Below are 13,587 nucleotides of genomic sequence, written 5' to 3'. Positions count from 1 at the left end.
TAGGAGCTGTGTGCTGTACTTACCAGTGACATCAAATCTTTTAATATTAAATTTTCTATATCCTTATGTGTTTTAATAAATTATAATATGAGTTATCCAAAGAGTTATATTAAAAGTCACCTATTTATTTGCTTTTTATTTCCAGAGAGTGCTTCTGTTTTATATGTTGAGGCAACATTAGTAAGTACATGTGTGGTGGTTTGAGTAAGAATGACCCGCATAGGCTCATGTGTTTACTCACCAGGGAGTAGAACTATTAGAAAGGATTAGAAGGACTAGGAGTTATGGTCTTATTGGAGGAAGTGTGGCACTGGGAGTGGGCTTTGAAGTTTCAAAAGCCCATGCCAGGCCCTCTGGGTGTGGCATGGGTATGATGGGTGTGTGTGTGCTCATGCAGCTTCAGATCAGAATGTAACTCTTAACTACTTCTCCAGTGCCGTGCCAGCCCCCATGCTCCCCACCTGATGATAATAATAGACTAAGCTTCTGAAACTGTAAGCAAGCCCCCAATAAAATGCTTCTTTCATAAAAGTTGCTTTGCTCATGATGTCTCTTCACAGCTATAGAACAGTGACTTAAGACTGTAAATTTAGCTTGTTATATTTCCTGCTGAATTATATCTTATCAATGTTAATTATCTCGTTGTGCCTTAGAGTCTTATCTTTAGCCTTCTTGGGGTTTTTGATCAGTGTTCTCATGGAATAATTTTCCCATCCACTTAGTTTGAGCCTTTGCATAGTCTAATTTTTAGATGTTTACCTAGTATATACCACAGTTGCTTGGATTTGGTGGTGATTGTCAGGCTGTAGTTGTTCTCTGCCATCCTGCAGAGCATTTCTCCCAGCCTCTATAATGGTCTAACCCTCCTGTTTGTAGTTGTGTTTTATGTGGACATTTCCATTTCTCCCAAAATATGTTTACCAGTTTTTATGTTAAATTCTCTATTAAAATAAAACATGGTTTCTGTTTTCTTAAAGGATATGCATTATTTTCTCTTGCCTAGTGTTTTTTGCTGTACTAAATTCTGTCTACTTGTATAAAATGAAACTAACCTTAACATTACCTGTTGGAAGACTACATATTCCCCAAATGTAGAAAGTTAGCATTCCCAGGCCTATTTAAGACTACTATGATTGGGTCAAAGAACCCTTACTAGCTTGCTGTCATTCTGTTGCATACCATTTCCCTGGCAAAACTTACTCTTAGAATACAGTTTATGGAGAAAACCATAGTAGCCCACATGAAAAATTGAGGCTGTTAACACCCTCAGGTATCAGACATGTGAGCAAAAAGCTTTTAAAATGAACCTAGGCCTAGACTTCATAGTCATTCCTTCCTGTATTGGCCTGCCAAATCCACGACAGTGGTTAAGTTTTAGAGTTCTTTAATACAGGTATGGACTTTGTTTCTCCAACTTAGCATTGCATCACACATTTCTTTTATATATGTTAGTTCTGTCATTGTATACTACCATCTCTGAATTCTATAGGACAGTAGTCATTGTTTCTATTTTATGTACCCATGTAATTTCTTTAATCTTTTTCATGTCCATTAGCACTTTGAAAGTATTTATTCTGGGCTGGAGAGATGATGTTCAGCAGTTAAGAGCATGGGCTGCTCTTCGAAAGTTCAATTCCCAGCACCCACATGGCAACTCAAAACTGTAATCCAGTTCCAGCAGATCTGGCACCCTCACACAGATACATGTACAGACAAAACACCAATGCACATTGAAATAAATAAAATCTTTAAAAAAAAAAAAAAGACTAGCTCTCTGGGATCTCCTGGCCTGGAGACTTCAGCCAGGAGACTCACCCCCAAGGACCAAGCAACCAGGAGCTTGCTGAGAGGACAGACCTCCCACCAGGAGAGGGAGTACCTCAGACCTGTCTGCACCCACCATAAGACCCGTTAGTGTATTGGACTTGTATCCACCAGGAAAGGAAGAGACCCCCACCTGTACCCACTGAAAGAAGGGATGGGAAGATGACAATATAAGAACAAATTCAATGACAGAAAAAACAATGTGATGCCACCAGAGTCTAGGGATTGAACACCAGCAAGATATGAACATCACAACACAGATGAAGCAGAAGAGAATGACCTTACAAACAACTTCATTAAAAGAAGAAATGAGAAAATCCTTTAAAGAAATGGAAAACAAGACAAACCAAAAATTACAAGAAACAATTCAAACAGTGCAAGGTTTGAAAGCTGAAATAGAGACAATAAAAAACCATAATCTGAAGGAATGATTGAATTAGAAAAGGTAAGTAAACGATCAGGAACTGCAGATGCAAGCATAACCAACAGACGACAGGAGTTAGACGAGAGAATCTCAGGCATTGAAGACTCACTAGGAGAAATAGATTCATTGATCAGAGAAAATCCAACAAATCCCTAACATAAAATATCCAGGAAATATGGAACACTGTGGAAAGGCCAAATCTAAGAATAATAGGGGTAGAAGGTGAAGAAACCCAGTTCAAAGGTGCAGAAAACATATTTAACAAAATCAAAGAAAACTTTCCCAACCTAAAGAAAGACATGCCAATGAAAGTACAAGAATTCAACAGAACACAAAATAGAGTGAACCACAAAGAAAAGTCCCCTCATAAAACTCTGAGATACCATCTTAACTCCTGTCAGAATGGCTAAAATCAAAAACACCGAAGACAATTTATGCTGGAGAGGATGTGGAGAGAGGGGAACACTCCTCCACTGCTGGTGGGAGTGCCGACTCATACAGCCTCTTTGGAAATCAGTATGGAGATTCCTCAGGAAAATGGGAATTAATCTACCACTAGACCCAGCAATTCCACTCTTAGGCATATATCCAAATGAGGCAAATTCATACAACAAGGGCAAATCTGCTCCATTATGTTCACAGCAGCATTATTTGTAATAGCCAGAACCTGGAAGCAACCTAGATGTCCCTCAACTGAAGAGTGGATAGAGAAAATGTGATACATTTACACAATGGAGTACTACTCAGCAGGAAAAAAAAAACAATGGAATCTTGAAATTTGCAGACAAATGGGTGGCACTAGAAGAAACCATCCTGAGTGAGGTAACCCTGTCACAAAAAGTCAAGCATGGTATGTACTCACTCATGTATGGATTTTAGGCAAGAAACAAGGGAGTGCCTGCTTGAAGAATAGAGGAGAGCAGGATGAGAGATACCATAATGGAGTCATTATAGGTTTGAAGAGAGATCTGGCACTAGTGAGATTTCCAGAGACCTACAATGATGACACCAACTGGGAATCTAACCAATAGTGGAGAGACTACCTTAAATGCCCTTCCCTAATAATGTGATTGATGACTACCTTGTATGCCATCCTAGAGCCTTCATCCAGTGGCCGAAGGATGCAGAGGCAGACACTCAAAGCTAAACACTGAACTGAACTCCTGGAAACCAGTTGCAGAGAGGGAGGAGTGATGAGCAAAGGAGTCAAGACTAGGCTGGAGAAACCCACAGAAACAGTTGACCTGAGCAAGGGGGAGCTCATGGACCCCTGACTGATAGCTGAGAGGCCAGCATGGAACTGATCCAGACCCCCTGAAGGTAGGTGTCAATGAGGAGGCATTGGCATTCTTTGGGGCCTCAGGCAATAGATCAGTATTTATCCCTGGCATACAAATGGACTTTGGGAGCCCATTCCATGTGGAGGGATGCTGTCTCAGCCTGGACACATGGGGGGAGGGTCTAGGCCCTGCCCTGGATTATATGACAGACTTTGGAGATCCCCCCATGAAGGGCCTTACCCTCCCTGGAGAGTGGAGTGGGCATTGGGTAGGGGGGCTTAAAGGGACTGAAGGGAGCAGGGGTAGGAGGGGGAAGAGGGGCGGGAGAGGGAACTGGGATTGACATGTGAAACAAGCTTGTTTCTAATTTAAATAAAAAGACAAGCTTTTAGATTTTAAGCACTGTATTTTCTTAGAGGAATGATTGACTTAACAGTTTCAGATGTTAAGTTAAAGTCCATCAGTCTCTTTTTCTTAGCCTTATTTGATGCATGAACTAACACGATGCTATGTGTTCATTATTAAATTCTGTAAATATTACTCACCTTAAGCCCCAGATCTAAGACCTCTCATTAACACTAATTCTCCATTTAAAAGATGGCAGCCTTACTTTATTTTGCATATATTCCTACACAGAAATTTAAGATAATCTCAAATTTTATTTTGTGTAGTAATTACCTGTGGCATATACTAAAAGGGCAAATTTGTGGACCAACCCTCAGAAATTCTAGTTCATCAAGTTGAAGGGAGGTTTGGAAGATAGCTCATTAAATTAGTTTACTAGAGCTCCATAACAAATATATGGCTTAAGACACACACACACCACACACACACACAATATTTTCTCATAGTTTTGAGGCTGGAAGTCTTTAAATGTCTGGTTGATTTGTATTCCTCCATAGGGTCCTTTTTGTGAACAAAAGCGTTTATCTTCTCCCTTAGTCTCATAAAGCCTTTGCTCTGTGTCCTAATTTCTCCTTAGCATCTTTATAACATGTTGGAACTAAGAGAACCATTCTACCCATTTTTGAGTGAGAAAAGCAAGCTAAATATTCAAATAATTTGAACCTTGAGTAGGATATACACCAAATCATTTCATTTTGAATTACATAACTCTTGAATTTTGTCATGATAAAATCTCTGTGAGTTTGAGGCTAACCTTGTCTACAGAGTGAGTTCCAGGACAACCATGGCTACACAGAGAAATGCTGTCCAAAAGCAAAAAACAAACAAATAAACAAGACAAACAAGAAAAAAAAAAAAACACCCACAGCTAAACACTGAACTGAAGTCCTAGAATACAATTGCAGAGATGGAGGAGTGATGAGCAAAGGGATCAAGACCAGGCTAGTGAAACCACAGAAACAGCTGTCCTGAACAAAGGGGAGGTCATGGATCCCAGACTGATAGCTTGGAAACCAGCATAGGACTGATCAAGATCCCCTGAACCTGGGTGTCAGTGACGAGGCCTAGGAAATCTATGGGGCCTCGGGAGATCAGTATGTATCGCTAGCATACAAATGGACTTTAGGAGCCACACAGAGGGATACTCTCTCAGCCTAGACACGCGGGGGAGGATCTAGGCTCTGCTCCAAAGGATATGACAGACTTTGAAGATTACCCCATGGAAAGCCTCACCCTCCCTGGGGAGCAGAAACGGGATGGGATAGGGAGGTGGGGGGGGGGCAGAGGAGAGGCGAGGGAGAGGGAACTGGGATTGACATGTAAAACAATCTTGTTTCTAATTTAAATTTAAAAAATAGAAAAAAAAGCCCAACTTACGAGTTTGTTTTCAAAGAAGAATCATACTTTAACTAAGATTGTATTCAAAAAGATCTAGTGTGGATAGAAGGGTCTGTAGTTTTAAAGAAATGAATCACCATAATGAGCATGTATAGCATGAAATTTGAGACAAGGTGTTTATTTTGTCATCCTTTAATGATACATGGATTAGATTTGAACTAGTAGAAATATAGTGTCAAGGAAGAACATAAAAATGAATTACATTTAGTTCCATAAACGTTAATATGTGGCATATAGCATTTCTACCAGACAGACATTTCCCGATTCATTCCATGTCTGTGACCACCAACTAGATAATAAAAAAAACCTTACACTTAATTAGTTGATCCAATCAGATTTTACCAAAAAAAAAAACCTAGTTACAGTTTAGAAGATAAGTAGAATTTAGGGGACCTAGATAATCTGCTGTGGAAATTGTATATTTGAAATGTATTTAATTGAAGACAAGGAGAAACAAAGATCTGACTTTAGAAAGTAAATTTTTCCACTTAATACAGAGAAATGAATGTATCAAGTTACTCTACAGACCGCTGCTAGTAACTAGCAAATTGGTTTCCTGCTGATAAAACAATGAAATTATGTGCTATCACGTTTTATTCTTGTGCCCAAACAAGTGATTTGGAAACTAGGGACAGGGAAATAGAGGTAATTATCTTTAAAAGTGAAAGCCTTTGGAAGACAATAAATACCAAGATATCTGGAGGCAGTTTTCATGTTATTCCATGCCTAGTGTGGATTTTTCTTAAGCTTCTCACTTCTTTCTTCTGTGTTGGGCTCTTGACCTGGAAATTACAGGTGGGAGGTGTTGATGAGTTAAGGAAGCAATACTATAGGACCAAGTTTTTCTCTACTTGCAGCAGCAGTTGTTTTTCTTGTCTGTTCCCAAAACACTGGTGGTGTGTCAGTAAGTTTTGCACAATTAGGTGCGGAATATCCATATTTCTTTCAATATTTTTGTAGCCTGGACCTAACATGTCATGTATTTTCTTAGGCTTGAGTTTAATGTTCTATATACCTTCTGTGCTATATTTTGAAATGACTTTTAAGCTGGTATTTTCTGACCTTGAGAAAATAAATTGAGAGAATATCTCTTGTCTATTCTCTATTGCTGCTCTTGCCTCTTGGTATCAAAGAGAACATTGGATACTAACACAGGTTACCAAGCAAGGGTCAGAGAAGATTCTGGGTTCTTTTCATTAGAATCCTATGTGTACACATTAACTAGTTCCATATCTCCAGATCCCTGATCCATCAAGTACCCTACAACTCTAATTTCTAACTCAAGGTAAATTAAACTAAGTGCTCTGGCATTCACACTCTGCCCCAATAAGCAAGTCCATGTCCCAGAATCAAGCACCAGGTTCACAAAGTTTTCTTCAAATCTAGCATTTAGCGTTTGGGGTCAAGGCTTTTTTTCAGGAAATACTATTTTCCTTCTCTTTCTGCTTTTGAAAACATAAACATGCTACTCTCCAGAAGCTCTTCTGGTTTGAAAAGGCTCCCTGTCAGTCAATAACCCTGGTAACAAAAGAATCCAATACAAGGGTGTTGAGTAATACTCTTGATCACAAAGCAAACCAACCCAGTTCAGTCACACAGCAATCATAATCTGGTGGTCTGTTTTTAAAACCATTTAATGTTTAAGCCAGCAGTCCATTTTCAGTTATCTTTTTCTGTTGTCTGTTTTCTTTCCTGGTTCTAACACCTCAAAGAAAATCCTTTCTGTCCATATAAACGAAGAAAATTGTGTCAGAGAACTGAGCGTGGGAATTGCTTCTGCATGTTTTCTTCTTTAACTTGTTTGAAGAGGCACAGCCCCTAGCTCTCAGGAAGGACAGCAGGACAGCACTGGCTAAGCTCTCAAGGCTCTTGTTTTACCTAGAAGAAACACTGATCCTTAGTACAGCGAGAGACATCCTAGAGGAAGAACTGGGAAACAGCACCGCCTAGTGTTGTATCAGCTGTGGCACAGATTCTGAGCATACCAAGAAGCTCCTTGTGCACACAGACCCCAGAGACATCTTCTGTTGTTCCAAATGGAAATTTTTATTTGGCACTAAAATTTTATAAATATTCAAGTAATTTTGAAATAAAAATGCAGCTAAATGTAAGTATGAAAGGCTGAAACATACTTCTGAATCTACCTTGTATGAGCTAAAGTAGGGAGGCCAGGTTCTGGATATATTTTACTACATGGGAGAAAGAAATTATTTATATTTTAGTGGTTTTTTTTTAGAAAGATTCTTTCCAACTCTGTGTGCCTCTCCATAATTCATGATTTTTCTTTAATATTGCTACATGTACATCCATATGTATATGTGTGTATGTTTACTGATATATAACTTACTGAGTTCATTTACCTTTGCTAGTATGTACATGTGTTCAGAGCTGGACACTTAAGAATGGACAGTTGGTCATGGGGAAACAGGAAGTTGAGGGAGTGGGGGTAGAATAGGGGGAAGAGGGAATCATAGGATCGAATACAGATCAGACACCAGAGCGACCTCGAGTGATCTAAAGGGATAACACCAATTGGCAAGCTAAGCAATAGTGGAGAGACCACCTCGAATGCCCATTCCTGATAATGAACTTGAAGCCTATAACCATCCGGGAGCCTTCATCCAAGTACTGATAGAAGCAGAGGCAAACTCCCACAGTTAAACACTGAACTGAACCCAAGGAACCCAGTGACAGAGAGAGAGGAGTGATGAGCAAATTGGCAAAGAATGGGCTGGCAAAACCAGCAGAGACAGCTGATCTGAACAGGGGAGAGCTCTTGGACCCCAGACCGACAGTGGGGAGGCCAGCATGGGCCTGATCTGGACCCCCCAAATGTGAGTGTCAGTGAGAAGGCCTGGGCAACCTATGGGGCCCTGAGCTGTGGATCAGTGTTTATCCCTGGCATACAAACAGTTTTCGTGTGCCTATAGCACAAAGAGGGATGCTCTCTCAGCCTGGATTCTTAGGGGAGTGCCTGGACCCTACCCAGAGTAAAATGACAGACTCTAGATATCCCCTATGTGGAAGGATTTGGCAATAGGGTGGGAGGGTGGGGGGGAAGGGGAGTGCGGGAGGAGGGGAGGGAGAGGGAACTGGGATTGACATGTAAAACAAGCTATTTAAAATTAAAATAAAAAATGATATAAAAAAAAGAATGGACAACATGTGTGCAAGCTTCTCCCTGAAGAACACTGGTTCTCCCTCCCTCAGTAGTCATTGGCCACCTGGAGTTCTTCGTTTCAGGCTATACTAATTCATCACAGAGCTGTATTAATAAAAGTATGCTTCAAGAGAACGCCATAACAGAACTTGCCAAGCAAGCTGTGTAATCACATCTTAGAGATACTTCCTCTGCACAGGCAGAGATTGCACTTGATCATTTCTAAAACTCCTGCAGACTCTTGTATTTTTTGTGTTGTTACGTAGCATCCAAAGATAAACAGTGATATTTTAAGAACTTAGACTTAAACCTGCTGTTGTTGTAATTAGTGAAACTTTTCAGATCTGCCCCTGGTGTAGGTAGACCAAGTTGTCTTCCTTTATAACATGTAGGAAAAGAAACTGTCTTTGAAGAATGAAACCCAAGATAGATGGAGACACTTAATCTCTTTTGCTTAGAGCTTGCCCAGTGACCACATGTAGACTGTTAGACAGAACTGGGCAATATGGTTCAGTCTGCCTGCTTCACTCAGTGGAAACTAGAATGCAGATGGAACCAATTTAATGAACGTGTAAACTATACTGTTGACACAGGTTTCATTGCTCAGTTTAATGAACTACTACCTACCACTGTTTTAAAGTTCTTTGTTTATTAAAAAAAAAAGGAGCCCACCAATTTTGAAGCTGACCCCGACTGTAATTTTCGTCAGTAGCTCCTTATCACCTCGTCACTCCTATGACCTTGCCATCTGACTTCCTTACCTTCACAGCAGAATAGCACTATATCAAGGTAATTTGCTACCAAGTGACCAATCCCCACAGCCTTTGCTCACTCTAATGCATTCTCCCAGTTTCAAGCCTCTGACACTGTTGTGGGCTTCATTTCCTATTTGCTTCCCACGAGTCTATACTGTTTTGCTTTTCTGTTGTGCCTGAGCTTGTTTGATGAAATCAAATAGAATGATGGAATGGCGTTAATAATCACAATGCATGCATACACTACCTGGAGGAAGATGCTCTTTCCTCCCAGACTCTGGAAAACATGATTGCCTAATGGAGAGTTTTGATTCTTAAAAATGTAAACCTTGGCATATTCGGGGTTTGATTTTGTTTGATGTAAGAGTAAAATGAAGGACATACCAAGGTTGTCGTCAGTTGAAGGTATAAATGGTCTCAGATTCCCTCGAGTCTCCTTCACAAAATAATCAATGACGCTGAAAAGGTTTGGGAGTGTTACCTGTGTAAAAGAAAATGAGAGATGGCTCAGAGTCTGGCTAAACATAGACAGGAGATGCTCCCCTGCAGTAGAGTGGGGATTGTTGTTTATCTCCTGACCTCCAGTCAGGACATGTAGGCATCATATACTTCAATGACTTGCTGAACACCATGACTTTCTTAGCCATGTCTATCATTTTTCTCCTTTTTAAGGACTATGTGGACATTCTTTGGTGAGGAAATGCTCCCTTAGTATTGTGTACAGTTTGGTGAATGATATTTAGGTACTTTGCCTTCCAGCAAATAAAACAGAAAAATGACTAAATTTAGGCCAATTTCTCTCCTCCTGAAATTGGGCAAATAAGAAAAAGTGACAACTCATAACCAACTGTTTCCTAGTCCCTAAGATTTACTAGCCTTCAAAATGTGTACAATAAGAACCTTCTATGGGCTGATAATATTTTTTCCTAAATTGGGCATAATAGGTTTCCTCTGTTTGAAACCAGAGAATAGAAGCATTTTAATTCTTCATTGTAACAGAGTAATTTAGGGTCTGGGGGTCACTAAAATCTCTCTACCCCATCAATAATTTTATGCAAGTTAAATCTTAGTATACCTGATTATCTCAAATAATCTTGGTGTGAAATAACTCATTAAAATTAAAATTAGGGGGCCGGGCGTTGGTGGTGCACGCCTTTAATCCCAGCACTCGGGAGGCAGAGGCAGTCGGATCTCTGTGAGTTCGAGGCCAGCCTGGTCTACAGAGTGAGTTCCAGGATAGCCTCCAAAACAATACAGAGAAACCCTGTCTCGAAAAAAACAAAAAAAAAAAATTAAAATTAGGGGGGCTGGAGAGATGGCTCAGTGGTTAAGAGCACTGACTGCTCTTCCAGAGGACCCAGGTTCAATTCCCAGCACTCACATGACAGCTCACAACTGTCTGTAACTCCAGTTCCAGTAGATCTGATACCTTCATACCAATGCACATAAAATAAAGTTAAAAAATTATATTTTTAAAAAATTAAAATTATGAAGGACAAGAAAACTGAGGAGTTTGAAAGGTGAAAGGACTACCCAGACTATTCATTCTCTTTCTAATGTGGACTGTGCAGGCTAACCACAAGGAGTACAGGACTCCACTTACAAAGGTGCAGGAGCTAGATTGTTCCTCGCTGGAACCACTTTTGCCACTTAGATTTATGGATGCTCCTTCAGCAATTTAGACCTCTACCTGCTTTGTTAGAACTTAGCTTACCAAACTTAGTTGGAGCCAGGCCTGATTGGTGCACACCTATTGTCCCAGCATTTGGGAGACAGAATCAAGAAGATCTTGAGTTTATAATGGGCTGAGATACATGATTGGGTCCATAGACATGTGAATATGAGACGTTCTGGAGACATTTTTCACTAAAGTGAGCTGTGTGCAGTGTCTCTCTGAGACTTACAGTCAAAACATTATAAATTCTAACTATGCATTGCTATACAATGCACCTGGAGACAAATGGATGGAACTAGAAGAAACCATCCTGAACAAGGTAACCCAGTCACAAAAAGACAAACATGGTATATACTCACTCATATATGGATTTTAGACATAGAGCAAAGGAGTAACAGGCTACAATTCACACCGCCAGAGAAGCTAGGAAACAAGGAGGGCCCTAAGAGAGAGAGACATGTATGGTGCCCCAGTGAAGGGGAAAGAGACAATATCTCCTGAGCTAATTGGGAGCACAGAAGGAGGGAAGAGGGAGCTAGGAGAAAGAGGAAGGGAGAGGAAGAGGGGAAAGGAGGACATGAGGGAGCAGGAAGATCGAGTCAGGGGAAGAATAGAGGAGAGCAAGATAAGAAATATCATACGCCGGGCATTGGTGGCGCACGCCTTTAATCCCAGCACTTGGGAGGCAGAGACAGGCGGATCACTGTGAGTTCGAGACCAGCCTGGTCTACAGAGCGAGTTCCAGGACAGGCTCCAAAACAATGCAGAGAAATCCTGTCTCGAAACCCCCCCAAAAAAAAAGAAATATCATAATAGCTTCACTGCTGGTGCCAGTGCCAACTTGTACAGGCATTTTGGAGATCGGTATGGAGATTCCTCGGTAAAATGGAAATCAAGTCTACCACAAAATCGAGAAATTCCACTCTTAGGCATATATCCAAAAAATGTGCATTCATACAATAAGGATGTCTGTTCCACTATGTTCGTAGCAGCATTATTTGTAACAGCCAGAACCTGGAAGTAACCTAGATGCCCCTCAACTGTAGAGTGGATACAGAAAATGTGGTACATTTACACAATGGAGTATTACTCAGCAGGGAAAAAATGGAATCTTGAAATTTACAGGCAAATGGATGACACTAGAGGAAACTATCCTGAGTGAGGTAACCCAGTCACAAAAAGACAAACATGGTATGTACTCACTCATACATGGATCTTAGACATGGAACAGGGGATTGCCAGCCTACAGTCCTACCACCAGGGAGTCTGAGAAACAGGAAGGACCCTAAGACAGACATGCATGGTAACCCAGAGAAGGGGAATGGGACAGGATCTCCTGAGGGGCTTGGGAGCATTGAGGGAAGGGAGTGAAGAGGGAGATGGGAGAAAGAGAGGGGGAGAAGAGGAGGAGAGAGGAGTACATGGAAGGGAGGTTGAGTCAGGGTAAGAGTAGAGGAAAGCAGGATGAGAGATACCATAATAGAGGGAGCCATTATAGGTTTGAGGAGAGATCTAGCACTAGTTAGATTTTCAGAAATCTACAAGAATGACATCCACTGGCATCGAGGCTACCTTAAATGCCCTCCCCTGATAATGAGATTGATGACTACCTTATATGCCATCCTAGAACCCTCATCCAGTGGCTGATGGAAGCAGGGGAAGACACCCACAACTAAACACTGAACTGAACTCCTGTAACCCAGTTGCAAAGAGGAGTGATGAGCAAAGGAGTCAAGATCTGACTGGTAAAACCCACAGGGGGAGCCATGGACCCCAGACTGATAGCTGGGAAACCAGCATAGGACTGATCCAAACCCCCTGAACCTGGGTGTCAGTGAAGAGACCTAGGCACTCTATGGGGCCTCTGGTAGTAGATCAGTATTTATCCCTAGCATACAAATGAACTTTGGGAGCCCATTCCACATGGAGGGACACTCTCTCAGCCTAGACACATGAGGGAGGGCCTAGGCCCTTCTCCAAAGGATAATACAGACTTTGAAGATCCCCCATGGAAGGCCTCACCCTACCTGGGGAACAGAAAGGGGATGGGATAGGGAGTTAGTGGGGGGCAAGGGAGGAGGAGAGGGAGAGGGAACTGGGATTGACAAGTAAAGTAATCTTGTTTCTATTTTAAATAAAAAATAGGGAAATAAATAAATAAATACAAAAAAATGCACCTGAAGAGGCATAGGAACTAGGAGCTAATTTTAAAGAAACACAGGCCACATCACCACATTTTCAATGGTTGAGACTAGTCTAAATGTCAGCTTACTCCCCTGTATGATAAGCATAACAATATCTACCTCATGGAAATAGGACAGATTAAATTACACATGTAAATTAATCGGCTGTGTGACAGGCTTTGTGTGGAGGATAAGTCTGCCTATCATTGGCTCCATGATATAATAACTAAGCTTGAAGAGGGGTTGAAGACAAAGAAGAAGCAGGGCCTTCTAGTTCACTGCTGTTAAGAGGGCATTGTGATCTTCTTTGGTAGGTATTAGAGGACAAGACACTCAGATTGCTTCCCTTCAGACATAGGCTCATTTGAATATTTGTAAATAGAGGGTAGATATTATACAGACACTGCATAAAAACATTTTGCTTTCTCTGAAACAATTTCCATGAAGAATCGTGCAGAGACAGTAAAGGGAAACTGCTTTTAG

At 41.0% G+C, this 13,587-nt stretch overlaps 1 protein-coding gene across 1 annotated transcript in view; it reads right to left on the bottom strand.

Annotated features, from left to right (window-relative positions):
• Nucleotides 1-5,423: 5,423 nt before the first annotated feature.
• Stap1 (signal transducing adaptor family member 1) overlaps nucleotides 5,424-13,587 on the bottom strand; it is a 35,136-nt gene continuing 26,972 nt past the window's right edge. Inside the window, exons 8-9 of the mRNA XM_040747288.1 lie at nucleotides 9,631-9,727; nucleotides 5,424-6,113 (exon numbers count right to left, since the gene is read on the bottom strand). Of these exons, the coding sequence (XP_040603222.1) occupies nucleotides 6,058-6,113; nucleotides 9,631-9,727 (153 nt within the window). The 3' untranslated portion in view covers nucleotides 5,424-6,057. The remainder of the gene's footprint in view (nucleotides 6,114-9,630; nucleotides 9,728-13,587) is intronic.

The sequence above is a fragment of the Mesocricetus auratus genome, unplaced genomic scaffold (assembly GCF_017639785.1).
Source record: "Mesocricetus auratus isolate SY011 unplaced genomic scaffold, BCM_Maur_2.0 Super-Scaffold_100006, whole genome shotgun sequence".
Lineage (NCBI taxonomy): Eukaryota > Metazoa > Chordata > Mammalia > Rodentia > Cricetidae > Mesocricetus > Mesocricetus auratus.
Note: the sequence above shows the minus strand (reverse complement) of the source record. Positions and strands in the feature narration are given on the sequence as shown.